At 27.1% G+C, this 17,853-nt stretch overlaps 1 protein-coding gene across 3 annotated transcripts in view; it reads right to left on the reverse strand.

The window, feature by feature from the left end:
- Nucleotides 1-15,554, reverse strand: part of wdb (serine/threonine-protein phosphatase regulatory subunit widerborst) — a 55,872-nt gene extending 40,318 nt beyond the window's left edge. The window contains exons 1-2 of one of the 3 annotated variants that reach the window (XM_011498177.1): nt 15,150-15,554; nt 14,767-15,025 (exon numbers count right to left, since the gene is read on the reverse strand). In XM_011498177.1, coding sequence (XP_011496479.1) covers nt 14,767-14,908 — 142 coding nt within the window. In that variant the 5' untranslated portion in view covers nt 14,909-15,025; nt 15,150-15,554. Of the gene's footprint in view, nt 1-14,766 lie in introns of all 3 variants that reach the window. The other 2 variants (XM_011498176.1, XM_011498178.1) reach the window with 2 other exon arrangements.
- Between the last annotated feature and the right edge of the window lie 2,299 nt (nt 15,555-17,853).

A 17,853-nucleotide genomic window follows, 5' to 3' on the forward strand; every position in this document is an offset into this window, starting at 1 on the left:
ACTTCATTTTGATAAATATGCATTTTTTTACGAATTAAGATTTTTTTTTTTTGACTTGCTCTAACTAATTTTCAATTAAACTATCAGTATTTTTATTTTATTTTGTATTTTATTCTTAATATTCAAAATTTCATGGCTTTTACATCTACAATATTATAAACTTTAATAAAATACTTGATTCCTTAATAATTACATAAGCAAATATTCTAAACATTTTCTTTATTTTATAAATATTTGACATTAAATTATAAAGATTTCGTTGAATTTCGTAAGAAGTTTATCGCGATTCGTTCGATCATTTCAATTTATATTTATAAAAAGTCTTTAATATTATTTGAAAGGATTATTGGTAAATATTTAATGTATATCATAAGGGTTAATAGATCATTTAAGAAATAAATAGTCTATCGATGTTTCTCAATAGCCAATTAATTCATTTATCTTTCAAAGAATTCAAATATATGTAAAAATTGCTTATCAAAATCTCATTTTTTAATATTTTTTATTGCTGTATAACAGAGATATACAAGAATATAAAAATATTTACCAATTGTAAAGTAAATTTACAAAAGTATATAAGAATTTTTTTTCAATTACAAATCTTAAATATTTTTCATAGTGAATTATTATATTATTTATATATATATATATATATATATATATATATATATATATATATACGTTCTTCAACATACACGATCACCAAAGATCTATTTAATTTTCTAATAAACATTGTAATATATACTTTTTTACAATAACTTTCCAATAAACATTTGCGTATTGCATAATATTTTATTCTTTAGTTATATATTAAATTTCATAATATAAATATTTATTTAAAATCATTTTATAAAAAAAGTGTTATTTTTAATTTTATATATGTTATATCATACGGCATAAGTTGAATTTATTCTCTTATTTATATTGTTGGTGGTATCACTTGTACAATTAATTATATGTTAAATTAACTGTCATTGGAATTTTAATAATTAAAATTTAAAATTATTACAATACTATTTAAAACGACATAAATAATGAAATTTGTTAATATATTTTATACCAAATTTCAATTAGAAATGAAGTAAAATTTTATTTATAAGGTAATCAAATATTTAAATTTGTAGGGTAATTATTATTAAATATTCAAATATAACACAATAGTTTATAATTTCTAAATGTTTTGTTGTTTTCTAATAAAGTTTACTAGATTGATTTAAATTGGTAAAGTGTAGTAATATAAGATATTTAATTTTTTATGAATGTACATTGTCTATACGGGAACATTTATTATACCAAATTTATTAATTTAATTTAAACATTTTGACGTATAAAAGAGTACAACAATTATCCGCTTAAATGTTAATTGCAAAAATTTATTCAATTTCATTATGAATAGGGAATATAATATAGAGTTATTAATATAATATAGAGTTATAATAAAACTAATATAAATGAAGTATAATGTATGTTCGGGTATTTTGAATTTGTAATATACATTTTGTGCGATGCATTCGCAGAAATGGATAAAAAACAATGTTAATAACGTATAATTATAGAGTGCGATTACTATGATATAAATATGTTATATGTTAATGATTGTATGAAGTGATTGTATGGTCTCATATGATATGTAGGTTAAATAAATATTTTATTAATTGTTAAAAACGCAGGTTAATTAATAGATATTTAGAATCATGCAAATTTATACATTAAATATCAAAAATGGTTTAACATTTTATAGGAGAAAAAATGATTCCAATAAATATTAATATATTTGTACATACTGAATGTTATAGGTTCTTGAATTTCTCATATTCTTATTTAAAATTGTTTGCAAATTTTGAAACAAATTTTTGGTTGTTGTTAAATTCAAGAAAATATCTACTTTTGACAAAGTAGAACAATACGAATATTATCAAATATATGAAATTTTAGAATAAAAGCATTTATTAGAATTTGTAGAATTTAATTTTTTCAAGGAACTAATAAAGAATAAAAGACTAAAAATATTTTTATTGTTTAATATACCAACTGAATATAAAGATGAAACAAAGCATTGCGATCATTATCAAATTCTCTTACAGAATTATTATTATGTGACAGATTAAAATTTGATTTTAATTCATTTTTAATCTTATTTAAGACCAGTGCAAAATAATATTAATTTTAATATTTCATAAATACTTTTATATTATTGATATAAATATAATTGACACGATATATACATTACGTGTGTTAAGAACCATATATATATTAAAAATCTTTTTCACATAAACAAATGTAATAATTATTTTAAATGCAAATTTTATAGTTTTGTAAAAAGTTTGAAGTTTATGCAAACTACGTAATAAAAAATTTTACTTTTGCAAAACCGTTAGAAAATATGTATTATAACAAAAAGATTTTTTTAAAATCATTTTGTTATGCTTCCAATTATAAATAAAAAATTATAATGTAATTTGTTGAAATATAAAATATTCACCTTGATCCATCTTGTTATTGTTTATATCAGAGTATCAATATTATCGAGTAAAAATGAATATCGTTAATACGATAAAATATTATAGAATTATTGATTATAATTAAAAAAAAGAAGGATCTCTCTTTCAATACTACTTGAGAAAGTATAAAATGCATTACTAGTCTGTGAAATCCTATTAAATTTGTAAAAATACGTATTTAAAGAAAATTAATAATTATTCTGGTTTTAGAGCTATACATTACATAAATTACACTTAACTAAATATTTATCGTTTTTGAATACATTATCATACATTATTTTTTGATATTTTTAATTTTTCAGTTTGACCAGAAAATTACATGTGTATAATAGAAAAAGTAAAAACATTTATATCTTTAAGGCCATAATGATATCGTAATATTTAATTTTAATTTCACGTAACTCTTTAAGTGCTTATGCGTTAACAAACGCTCATATCTTTTTCTGTAATATTTTAACTATCAATATTAATAAAAATTACACGAATCAGCATATTTGTATTGATTTGTATTGACTATTCAATTTTTTCATGACTTTTTAATATACCTCAAGCATAAAATAATTGAAAAATTAAAATTGTTCAATACATCTGATTATTTTGTGTTCTCTTACACGTTATTTTACATAAGATTTTATTGTATTGATTTTTCAATCATATTAGAAAACTATTTTCCTATACTTAAAACTTTTATTATCCTATTTAATACTTTATCAATAAAAAAAAAAAAAAAATCATTTAGTAGTACTAGACTATGAGCATTAATAACAAATACAAGATGTAATTATCTACTTATATGCACAAATATTAGACACGATTTTTTATATATATTTTTTTTCATTAATTTTAAAAATCCATTGGAATATTAACAATTACAACACTTGCTACCGTATTGTATTTTGAAAATAGTTATTTTCTTTGTTATACGAAATATGTATGTCCCGTTATAAGCAATTTTTATAAAATTTTTATATTATATTTGGTTTTTGTTTTTGGTTTTAAATAATGTTGGATTTTTTATTGTTCATAAAACATGGTAAATTGGAATTTATTGTAAGAATCTATTATATGAGAATCTGCAGCGTTTAATCCATTTTTCTTTTGTTACGCTCTATATTATTGGACATACATTCTTTGTATAAGAATAGCACAATGTATTTTTATTTTGTATACTCTCGCGTAAAACGAACATTGTCTATTTGTAGGCTATTATGTAAGTATGTAACATATTAACATAAAAATAAATATATATTTTTTTCTGAATGTTTCATATTTTATATAATACGATTTCTTATTTAGGTTTATTAATTTTATTATAATATGTATATTTTATTCTTTGTTTATTGGAGAAAATATTTATTAATTTGTTTTTAATGTGTCAATGTTAAAATATTAAACTTATGTACATAAATATCAGTTAAACCACTGCTCTGTAATTTACAATCGTTTCGTAGGAAAATAAATATAGTCATTACTACCTTTCATCATGCTATACGTAAACGCATGCGTAAAAACACGTAGCGTCCATGTATGCGTATCTTGGTATTGATAATGAGCTAGTTTATTAATACGGTTTCACTACTATTTTGTCTCACATATAATTATTACATTACATTCGTCATACAAAGCGCAATTGCATTGAATTTTAAGAATATAATATTATATCGTTCTAATTCAAAAAAGATAATTAAAATGTATATCAATAAATGGTGGAATACTTTGAAAAAATATGCAGGCACAATCTTTGTATTATAATTCTTATATAATATACGATTTATTTTTATAAATACAAACGCTAACAAAATTTTTCATACTCAATTTTTTTAGATTCCACAGTTTCAATGCAATAGTAATGACATTAATGAAGAATACTATAAACTTGTACAAAAATTAACTTGTACTGTTCAGTAAATATATGTATGCCCAGTGATAGCACTATTGAAATATTATTTAATAAATAATTATTGACCCAATTAGTTATATTGAAAGTAAATGTATAAATGAACTTTAATGATTGAAAATCTGTAGTTGTAGCATAGCAGTATCACAACACATTATTCACTTTATTACTAATACTTAAAACGATGAAATATTTTGGATTTAATTGTATCAATCAATCATTATTAAATGTAATAATATATATTAATATTGTTAACTAAACGTGTAAATGTCTATGGCATTACTATTAATATTTTTAAATATCAAGCTTAGATACAGTTATCGAAAATATATATTATATGTATAAACAAATAACGATTACTAAATTTAAGTAATTCCATCCATTATGTATACATGAAATATATATATATATATATATATATATTGAACGTAATTATTAAAATTAATTTAAATATTTCTTTGAACTATATTTTTTAACGATTACATTAATATTTTTTAACGATTACATTAATTAAAAGTTTTAATAAATCGAAACTCCAATGTATTCATACTGCAGTTTTTTATCTTAAGATTCTGCTCCTTGAGAGGTATAAAAAAACAAAAATACTACATATTTATAATTGTGTAATACATAAATCAAAGTACTAAATTGAGTTTGTTAAGAATTTTAAAGCGATAATTATAATGTTCTTATTTTTTAAATATTTTGTTTCCACGTGTTATTTTATTTAACATGTAAAACAAATGTATTTTATTTTTAAATGGTTTTTAAAATTTTCAAAATATATATGCGAAGAGTAAATACCTGTAATGAAATAAAATGTATTCGATTAAAAAATTACTTAGAAAGTATTGTTCAAAATTTTTTTGCCTTTCATTAAAAAAAAAAAAAAAAAAAAAAAAAAAAAAATATCTTGTTCAGAAAATTTTTTTTCTATTCTTACAACTTAATAATTCTTAAAAGAATTGTTTTGCCATTAATAAGTAAGCAGTAAAATAAATGCACAAACATAAAACGATTTCGTAAAGTGCTATTATACAATAAAGTGAAGGAACTGACACGTGGTCGCACACTATTATCATGTGATAATCTGATAAGAAATTTTTACCAAAAACTATAGCCTGTTGTTATCGCCAAGACTATAAATGATGTGTATATTTTGAGTTATTTTGATGTTTGTAGATGATTTTATTTTTAGTATTGCGTTGACTGCCAATGAAATTTAGTTCAAGACATTTAAGAATTTCAATTAATTCAAAGATTTATTATTTAAAAAGAAGAAAAAAACCAAGTTAATTTATTTTGTGAATTTATCGGATTGTTCAGAAGAATTTCATATGATTTTTAATACTGTAAAAAAAAATAATAATATAATTGATGCAATAAATATAATAGAATATTCGATACTTATTAATACGTATTTCAAATGCATAATTGCAGTTTAGCTTTGAAGTATTTCTCGCTTCTATTTGGATATTACTTATAAATTATGGATTAAAATTCAATCATAATAAAACATAAGAATATTTTTAACATAATATTTCATGGAAAATGGAGTTAAGTGTTTGCGGAGTCTTATAATGGATACGTCATTAAAAGCTCTAAGCGTTAGTTAAATTATATCAATTTGAAATTTTAACGCACCACGGAAATCTAACTTTTAGGTTATGTCGTGATATATAAAATTTATTAAATTAACCGTTAAGTAGTTTGTATTATATATTTAGAAACTTCGAAAAATTAGTTTTGTATACACTGAGTCATTGTGCAAATGCCGTTTCAATTAAAAATTTGTTTTGTATCAAGATATTTGTAACAATAAGTATATTTCCGATATAAAAATTACAATATCATATTAAATTAATTTGTTTTAGAAATTCTGTTTGAAAATATTCTTATAAGTTGAGTATATATCTTACTTCAGGATATATCCGTCTATATAATAATTACTTACCGAGGATAACCACCGTTGCTAAGGTTAAAACTCATTTCAATTTTTGCGGCAGATTCGATTTCTTTTTTACTTTTTTTTTTTTTTTTTTTTAATTAACTCTTTAAAATTCTTTATGTGCTAAATGTAATATATATTATATATTATTTTTTAGCGGAAAAATTTCGTAAGAATTACAAAATTTTAATGCAATTTAGTGAATTCAATGAATTTTAGTTTTATCCTTTTAGAAAATCTTATATTCATGATTGTACTTATTTATTTCAGTAGTACAATCAAATATTATCATTCGTTATTAGGAAAATACGATGATGTGCCAATAAAAGATAAAGAAAAAAGAAGAATATCTCCACATTTACAATTGTCATCTGAATATTTTGAATGCACTGTAAAATGTTATTATTTTCAGTTCTCTTATTCATATGTAATTGGTACATACTGGAGTCGAATCATTAGGAAAGGTAAAGAGAAAGAGATCATGGCCATTCACATCATTGAAGAAGTGCAAATTCCGATGACCGCTGCATAAATCTAGGAAAAAAGGTAGGCCAAAAAAGCATATCATATGTAAAATGTCGATGTGTGAGCAAACGATGAAAAAGGAGACAGAAGAAGCACATGCCAGTTTATTGTTGCCGGTGAATGACACACATCGATACGTAAGTACCAATACATGAGAGCGATAAGCCAACTTGAAGTGAACAGTTGCTCTTCTATGCACTATTGTGAATGACAATACTAGTACTTTTCTGGATCGATAAGTGTGATCTACGATCATACATGGATGCATTTCGAGCCATCTTCCTGTTCTTGTTCGTTGTCTTTTGCCGTTACAAGGGATCGTATGAAATAAGAGATTTGAAAAAGTTGTTGTTTTAGGATGGAAAACGAGATAGATAGTCTCAATAAAATCGGCTTTACTATTAGCGAATAAATGCGATTTACAATATTATTGGCAGCTGTAATTGCTCTCAAAGCTTAAATTTTCTTTATTATTAATGGATAGATTTACTAGACAGGCATGTGTAGGCATTATTGTGAGATTTATAATTTATAATTTTATGGTATTAGCCAGACAAGATAAGCATATTTTTAGACATATATTTGATATATGTATCAATATAAGGAAAATACTTTATATACTTATGAAAAAAAAAATTATTATGTATTTATAGATACATATTTCTAATTTAAGATCATTTTAGATACATTACGTTTAAATTTATAAATAATGAAACAAATTGAAATTATGATAAATAAGCTATTCCAAATATAGTATATCTTATTAAATGGCAAATGAATTTAATAATAAATACACTCAATTACACAATGTAATGGATTATTTTTAAAATCATTGTAAGCTTTATATTATGTAATATGTAATATAATACAGATGTTAAGCGATTTGAGACATTTATTTGAATAACTAATTTGACACTTATACAATTAATACGTGTTTTTAATTTCTTATTAGATATTTTATGAATTGATTGTCAGCTTCTGAGGCGGCATAAATAAAATTTGCAATGAATATAATGCTTCCTGCGATAAATGGAGGTTTAGAAAAAGAAAAAATTCAGTCAAATTCCTTTAACTAAAAAATATTTGCTTTTTTATATTTTGGATTAATTACACAATGTGTGCAATGATTGCAATATAATACATCAATTGTATAACCTCCAATATTAACTGATTAATTAAAAATATTTTTATGCATATTTACGCTTGTGGTTTAAGCAATATTTTTTAGGAATTAATATTTTATTTTATTGTGAAATATTTTGGTATTATATTCACTAAAAATAAATAGTGATTGAAAGACTCGATTAAATTTTTATTATAAATATATTATACTTGCAACTTATAAAAGAATATAAATTCCAAATGTTGTTTTGGAAATTAAACTTGTAAATTATTAACTGTTCATCTGATTTGACACATTTGTAAATAACAAAAGAATAAAAATAGGAATTAGTACATCTTAGCCGTTTCACTAATTTTGAAAGTAAATAATTGGTATTTATGGATTTTTATTATGAAAAAAGACAATTTTAAAATGCAATACAGCCTCTATGAATTCATATAAATCTAGATTGGACTCATGAAAAATGAATGTTAAACGAGTATTTTAATTAAAAATATATGAATTTTTTGAAATAAAAAAATTAAACTGTTATTTTGAAATTAATTTTATTAGATTAAAATTTCATTAATATGTTTGATTTGTCACAGTATATTATATTTTGGCTATAAAGAATTTATTGATTATTTGGGTCTCCAATTTAAAAAATCATTTCAAATCAAAGGATGTTGTGAATTATCGGTTAATATAATTAATAACCTAATTAGATGTTTTCTAACTTTTTATTACATTTATTTTACAATTCTCCATACTCAGTAATTTATTTCATATTACATATATATATATATATATATATATATATATGTATGTATGTGAAATATACGTATGTTTATTAAACCTTTTGTAAAAAATAGGGGTCAGTCTTATGAAACTTAACAAATTTTGAATCTTGAAATTATTTTGAAAATAAACCTTTAATCTATGAGCAATTAAAGTTCAATGTATGAAAAATTATATTTATAAATCGTAAAATTTGAAATCCTTATTTGTGGTTTATGAAATGTAATTATAAATATAATTACAATAGCATTAATGTTTAAATAAGCGAATACTGTAGATAATAATTTTTTTCCATGTTGAAAGTAATAACACTTACACAGTAAATCCGAGAATGTTTATATCGATTAAATAATCCATGAAATATTAATCGAACGATAATAATAATAATCATACAACAATATTATATATAAGTCAGTATAGTAAATGATAGTGTATTGAAATTATGTGAAATAATTGTGTTCACTAGTGCTTGATTCGAACAATACAGGAACATTTGTTAGATAAAAATACAATGAGATAATTATTCACTAAATACACTTATCCATGACTATATTGATTATTTAAGAATGGGAAAAGAGAATTTTTTAAAATATTGTATCAATTATCTAGATCAATTAATTTCTAACTACAACATGAATAGGCGTAAGGCGCCTGCATTTAAAATCGGACGTCATCTACGTCATTGTTTATTCTGCCTTGTGCAGACAGAATAGCGGTAGCACCTTCGATTTACAGCGTCACTTCAGGCGAGTCTCGCGTGCCTTAATGGTCGAACTTTTCATCGAATTTAGATCGCATCTTCGTCATCCGTGTTACGTAAAACCATTAAGCAAGTGTATTCCTGATGCGTCAAATCCCGCCGCGTTTTTCACATTCCACTCGACGTCATTTGGTGAAATAGTTTAATTATCAACTCGGCAGAGCATCAATTTTTTTCTTTTATTCTCAACGAAATTATTATTATTAGTTCCAAACTCTAGAATAATTATCCAATATTCTCTCTATCGTCAGTGCTCGCTATAATAATTGAAACATTAAAATTGATTCTACGCTAATTTTGAAATATTATTTGCATTTTATTTGCGAATCTTGACTATGATCAAGAAAATTTCTTTTCAATTAGAATAAATTGGATTAGCGGTTCAATAACTTATTAAATCCTAGCTGCCAAAAAAAAAAAAAAAAAAAAAAAAAAAAAAAACACTCACCGACGATGCATCCAAGAATAAATTTATGTAAATATCAAATAGCTAATACATTATTTATTTATGTATCTGTTTTGAGTATTAACAAGATACGCGAGGTCAACACCTCAAATAAAGCCATTCCATATATACCTACTTAGCTATGACAGATGTAATTATCTCAAATATCTAATTTTCAAAAATACTAAATAAAAAAAAAAAAAAAAAAAAAAAAAAAAAAAAAGGCATTTTAATTAAAAATATTTTTCTTAATTAAAAATATTATTGACAATTATTCATAATTTTCGTACGACTAAGGTCAATTGGTAACATAAGCATAATAGCTTATAGCCATTGGTAGTAATAAGCAAAATATTATTGTATTCCAGTGTGGTAACAGCAACATTTTCCCGATAAATCTATTACGCGTCGTGATATGTGAGTTGGAAAAAATTGCGTATAAATATGTACAAGTACACGTTGTTGATGTAGTAATCGGTGCTTGAAAATAAAACTCCCTGTAAAGGTCAGAATTGTTCGGATAAATACAGTTCTTGACTCTGACTAATAAAGTAGTAGATTTTCCACGTACTTCCCTGTGAGATAGAGTAGCGCTTCAGGTTATTTGTTGGGTATACTTGCTTATTTAGGTGACCGTCCTAAGTTTTTGAACGCATAACCACAAAGTAAAAAGCCACAAGTTTCCGCTTAGGTTTAACGTTGTACAGCAATTAGAATATTTATTATTATAAAATTCTATAATAGCTTATTAGAGAATAGAAAGATAATTTCATTGGTACTGCTGCAACATGCCGAATAGATATAACTTTAATAATAAGATAAAAGAATATATTTAAATAAATGCTTTTTGTTTGTTTCAATTTGTGCTTAAGATCAATCATGTTTAAGGAAGCCGCAAGTTGGTTGGTAATACCTACTTATAGTTATAAACATCTTTACAAACTTTTATCGGTTATTTGTCACGATATGGGTATTTTAATTTTATATTTCATTATTTAATTTTTTGGTAAGCGTATATTCCTTGATTAAAAAGAACATTTCCATAGAAAAATCATTTAATGCTTATGCAGACAATTTACGTATTATAGCAGTTCGCACTTTTGTTACGATAGATAAGTATTTTTATCACTTCAAAAATAAATAACATTCAGCTGTTTAAAATAAAGAGAATGTTAAAGAGTATTCAGTGGTTACTGCTTAAGACTAATATGTATTATAGTCTGTCAATAGTTTTACACTATTTCTTTAATGAAAAATCATTATATATTTATATATTATTGAAAACGCATATTGTTATAAATTTGACACAACTAGGACATTAAAATATCATATATGTACCAGATCCACTAGCAAGTATTATTTTAAAATGTATTTTAAAATTATTTTAAATTATTAGATTATTTTAAAAAGTAAACTATAATTTTTTGCATAGAAAAAAATGTCAAGATATAAAATAGCTGCTGTATTAAATAAATTTAATAATTTATAAAACAATGGTTACAATTAAAGTACATTTTCAACAACTTCAACAGATAATACTGTCCTTCGTGTTCTACCGTATCGACTGCTTATCAATATATAAAGTTTTCATTAAAAATAATTCCATTTATAATAAAATCATGCTTAATTGTTCATTACGGTTAAACAATGTATTATTTTAAAAAGTTATTAACATAAATAACATAAAGATAATTAGTGTTGTTCTAAAACAATATGGAAGTATAAGTATTTAAATTTAATTAACTCGAATTTGAAACAAACAATTAATTATAAAATTTTCTAAGAATCGCGAATTAAGAATTTTGTTAAATTTTTATAGAATATCAAGAACTTTGGTTATTATATTTATATTAATGAAAATACGTATAATTAAGTAAACTTGAAAATAATATTAATTTACATTAAAATTGTACAACCTTCTTATTTCATATAATCTATCTTATAATATAAAATTATACGAAATATCGAATCAGAATTTTATTTAAATTATCACTTTATACGAAATCGATCATTATTATAATATTATAGGTCTTTTTATTTTAAAATGTAATCCATTTATCCGTTTAGTGTGGAAAGAATCTTATTATTTGTTGTTATATAAAAATCATTAATAAATCGTTTTTTAGTATATTGTTATTATTATTATTATTATACTTCGATTATGTCAAATTGAAATACAATTAAATTATGATATTTTAATGTATATAAAAAAATTTACTTTTACAATACTGCTTACTTTTCTGATACAATTTCAAAATTCAACTTATTATATAAAGAAGTTTTATATATAAATATGTTATACAGTTGCAAAAAGCGCAACCACGTGGTAAGTACTTTCATAAGTGACTGTCACAAGCAACGTAGCAGCCGCTAAGTTCATGTGCATTGTAGTGTATGCTCCAAGTATATAATCAACCTTAAATTAAACTACTTAGTGTTGCACGTGCACCTACAATCAATGATATCATGTATGCTTCGCCAGATAATTTTGAAAATCACTTATCTAACAAAATTATAAATATAGTACAATTATTATTATGATTCTTTCATAAGATTTTTAATCGTATACATTTTTCCAATTACATTACATTATTATAGATTATTGATATTAATATTGTATATATTGATTTGAAATATCTAGTAGTAAAAATTTAATTATCTACAGTGCCATTATAATATGCATTATTTGAAAATATTTAAAATAGAGCGCGCGTGTATGCGTGTGTGTGTGTGAGTGCGCACGCGTGTTAAACAATATTTAAATAAGATTTATAGTAACATTATTCATATCTTATTAACAAAGTATAGACTGCGAGGTTTCATTTATATTTTTGTTGATATGAAGATGTAAAAGATCCATCTTTAAAATTTCATAATGCAGCGAATTAAAATATTTTCCTATTACTTTTTAATTTAAAACTCGAGCATGAAAAAGAATAATGCATGTTGTGCTGAATATATGTTAGGTTTGAAAAAAGACTCATTACAGATATTATCTAAATGCACTATAATTTGTCATTATTTTATGTTACTGGACAATTCTGAATGCAATTTGAAAAAACCCCTTCGATTACGTTTAAAACTCAAAATCTTACTATTCTCATATACTACAGAAATTTTATTATGTACAAATAAAAAAAATCATTAACTTTAGGTAAAACCGTTATAAATATATTTATGAAAGTGAAGATCTCATTATTATTTTTAAGCATCATTTATTACACATATATTAAAATGGCCTTGATATAATAATTAATTTAGTAAAATAAATATAAGTAACATATAAGTTCTCATAAGTCAATACTTGTAATTAATTAATTTTAGGACCTATAGATTATACTACAAATATAGGATTGAAATACTGTTAACAGTTTAGTTTATAAAAACTTGCAGTAATATTGTAATGTATTTTATAATAATATACTATTAAACTATATAAATTTAAATATTTTTAGAAATAAAATTAATTAGTTTTTATAATGGGCAGCTAAGAAAATATGCTGATAAGTTAACAAATATTATATAAAATACTTTCATTTTCAGAAATTTGAAAAAATTTTTCATTAATAAATTTTTACTTAAATTGTAAGTCATAATTATAACCTTAAAAGATTATGAAGTAGTTTCTTAAATTAAAATATTATTCTACTTGCATGATGGAAATAATAGTTTCATCGTCATCTATCAGGTCATTCAAGGCAAACCAAGTGAAAACTACTTGTTGCATAATTGAAACTTCGCAGAATGATTTATTTAAGTTCATTTATGTAGTAGAAAGTTTTAACGTTAATAATCAATTTATTTGTTTTGGTTAATTTGTAAGATGATAGAAGTATTTATTCATCTAATAAGAGTGGACAAGTTGCAATTCTTAATAATTGAAATTTATATTAACATTGAAATATTTTCAAATTAATTTATAGCAAATAATATATAATTAATAGTACATTTATATGATTATAAACTATATAAGATAAAATTAATGATTTTTTATATAATATAAATCTATTTTCAGTTAAGTTCAATATCTTAAATTACTTTAGAATAGAATCACAATTCCAATATAGATTTAATTAATATAGACATTACAATTTTGATTATTAATTATTTATATTTAATTGCAATCGAGTACTTTATAGAAATAATTTGATACAAAAAAAAAAAGTTAATGGATAATAGACAGCTGAATTTAATAAAATTATTTTCAATTTGGACTTCTAATTAAAATTGAAATTAACTTCAATCACATGAAGTGTAATAAAATAGGTTATGTTCACAAGGTCTTGTTTCATCTAGAGGATTAAGTTTTTTTCCTTTTTTCAAAATATGCAGAAATAAATTTTATTTTTATATTTGTTACAGTAACAAATATATTTATAAATGTTTTAATTTATTTATTCTGCGTCAAATGTAAATGTATATTATTAAATTTTTCTTAAAAATAATCTTCTAAATTTTCCAGACGTTGTGTATTCTTCTTATCCAATGCCAAAATTAATTTTGGTATATTCATTTATATTGAAATGAAAGTGAGAGAATCATTAATATTTAATCGAATTTTTGTGGGTATTTTTGTAGAAACTATCTTTGTAAAAAATTAATAGATTGGAGTAGCTTAAAATTTACATTTGTTTCGATATTAAATATATTATATTAAAATATATATAGACGCTACACAGTATACATTCTAATTTTAATTACTAACTCTTTAGTAAAGGGCCTGCTGCCCATAAATAATAAAGGTACAATCACAAAATTAATTTTTTAGAACAATCGGCATAAGTACTAACCTTTGAGCTCTGGAAGTTGTTGTAGCATAACGTCCTGCGAATTACGATAGCGGGACGACCCTTGAGACTTTTTAGATTTTTTCTTAAGAGAACGCTTAGCAAAAGGATCTATCCGATCCACAAATGTCGCTGTTGATGACATGGTGGACTTTTAAATGGAGGCACTGTGGGTGCTGGATGGGTAGCCTATTTATACGACACTGTGCTCGTACCTCTCCTACTCCTTGGTTGTGTTAGCTAAAGATGACTGGGTCCATCCCTGGAGCAGATGGTGAATTCAACTAGCGATACGTGACTTCGGAAGCCAGAACTGCACTATTCACTCACACGATTTAAAATGAAACCAAAGCACTTGTATTAACATACAACCAACACTCGCTTACCCCAAGAGGTACACCATTACAGACTCTTCGTAACACTTGGATTAAACCTCTTCTTTATTCCACAATCTTCTGCCTCTGTACTTAAAAAAGATCCGAATTAGCTACACTTGTGCTTTTAAAGAGCATCTGCTTTCTTTTCATGGATAAATTGTAGAAGACGGTTGCGAGGTGATTAAAACGATGAAAAACAAGGCGTTGTCACGGCGGCTGTGACGACGAAGTCTGGAGGTGAATCGTCGTTAATCGTTTCTTCGTACGTTCTATATATCCACGTCTCCTTTACTCTCCCACAGCTCTCGTCGATGTCTTTCTCTCTTTTGCTTGCCGGTTTCCTTTCTCGGGAAGCGGTCACGCGGTGGTCCCAGTCGCTATCCTGAAACCGAGAGAGTGAGAGACGGGCTTAAGAAAAAAACGTAAATTTTCCAAAACCCCCAGGAGTACATATATAGTCGCGTACTCCAGACGCTCTACCCTCTGGCGGGCTCTCGCTAATACACACACACACAAACAAGCGCGCGCGCACGCACGCACATACACGCAGTCAGTCAGTCAGTCTCTACCTCCCTCCCTCCCGCCAGCCTTTCAGCCGAATCACACTCGCTCACTCTCTCTCTCTCTCTCTCTCTCTCTCTCTCTCTCTCTCTCTCTTATTTTTCGAGAGAAGAGAAGAGAGGTATGAGCGCGTTTGAAGTGCGCGCGCGTATAAGCAACACACGGGCGGTCCCCGGCGCGTTTCTCCAGCCTATGGATATAACGTTGTTGCGACTTTCCTTTGCCGCTTAGAGAGTGTAATTATTGTACACGCGCACTTACACCGGGCGGCGATGACTTCCTCCCCCGCCGGAGCCGTCGCCACCTACTCCTTCTTTCTCGCGGCTACGCGCGCATGTATCGAAGAGTTACAAAAGAAAGGAAAAGCGAAAAATGACGAAACTGGAAGATTACCACTATTTCTCCAAAGTAAGAGGCGTGCGCGTCCTTCTACGATTTTCCACTTCTGCGCGCACGTGTCCTTTTTCTCTTCTCTCGCTCACTTCCTGGTATTACTTTTCCTTGACGCGCGCGTGTTTGTAGCATTAAAAAGTGCGATGCACAACCATCCGCAACTGTAATGTATTATGTAGAGTGCAAACGCGACTTGTTAACGGAATATACGTGACGTGAGTTCCGCACCTATGTATGCATATACGCATGTATGTGTGGTGCGTGCATGCGTGCGCGCGGGCCCCTCTGAGTACGTACGCGCGCAATTAACGCTTCGTTTTTTCTTCCTCTTCTTATTATTATTATTGTTGTTATTATTATTATTATTATTATTATATTTTCTTCTTCGTTTTTTCTGTATGTCGCGAGAAGAAGCGCGCAACCATGCAACACGCACACGTAAACGGAAAAGCTCTGGGTATAACGCGCGCGTGTATAGTGTTCTTTTCGTCTGTTTCTACGGAACGAGAGAGCGAGAGAGCAAGGGCGAGAGAGGGAGGAAGAGAGAGAGAGAGAGAGAGAGAGAGAGAGAGAGAGAGAGAGAGGGAACGAGCTGCTACGCAAACGCTGCTGCTTTCATTTAACGACGATCGAGGCGCACGACAACCGCCATCAGCTGCGAGCAATGGCGAGCAGCAGCTCCACTCATGTTTTTTTATTCTTTGTCCTCTTCTTACCCTTCCCGGCACACTTAACTTCCACGCCGACGACACCTTACGAACACATTCAATATTAAAAAAATATATCATATATAGTATATAATATATATTACATATGTACACGCAAATCCAAACACTCACACGCACACACGCACATATATATATATATATATATAATATGCGTGCGTGTACGTGTATTTATATACATTTATTTATACGCACGTATATATATATATATATATGTATTATTAACACATGTTCTCTCTCACTCTATCTCTCTCCCCCCGTCACAATCTCCCACTCTCTCTCTCTCTCTCTCTCTTTCTCTCTCTTTCTTTCTCCCCCTACTCCCTCGTTCAGACTCGCTCGTTCTCTCTCTTTCTCTCTCTCTCTCTGTTTCTCCCACTATCTCGGAAGTAGGAAGGGAGTTAGGAAGATCGCCGTGCACCAGTTAACTATGACCAACTGCACCACCTCGTCCACGGAACAGAAATCAAGACGGTAGCAGTGGAGGCAATCGTATCGAGCGACAGACGGATGCTCGCCAAGAGTAATCGAAAATCGTGCACTAATGCAGGCAGTCTGTTTTCTCGACACGGCAGCAGCGCATGTGGGCGAGAGACGACAAGAGCGGCAGCGGCAGCGGCAGCGGCGGCGGCGGCGGTGGCGGCGGCGGCGGCGGTGGCGGCGGCGGTGGCGGTGGCGGCGGCGGCGGCGGCGGCGAAGAAGATGCCTCTTACTCGCTTGTTCCGCGATATCTCTATCTCCGTCTCGTTCTCCTTTTAGATTTTCTGGCACTGTTCGGTTGAGTTGTGGAACTTTGACGCTTAGCGCCGTCGGAGAGGATAACGGCAACGATGGTCAGTGGAGCTCGATCGACGATGATGGTGACGGCGTCGAGGCGCGTCCTTGCAACATATCAGTTGGAAGTAGTCGCGAGAGTCGTATCACGCAGTCATGAAGCGGCCGCACTTTACGAGAAGGCGCAAACGAAGCAACGGTGGCCCTTCATTTTCTTTTAAACCAAACTGGCGCGCCTTTAGGACATGGGCGGGCTTCGC

This window comes from Ceratosolen solmsi, unplaced genomic scaffold, assembly GCF_000503995.2.
Source record: "Ceratosolen solmsi marchali unplaced genomic scaffold, CerSol_1.0 scaffold14, whole genome shotgun sequence".
In the NCBI taxonomy this organism is placed as follows: Eukaryota; Metazoa; Arthropoda; class Insecta; order Hymenoptera; family Agaonidae; genus Ceratosolen; species Ceratosolen solmsi.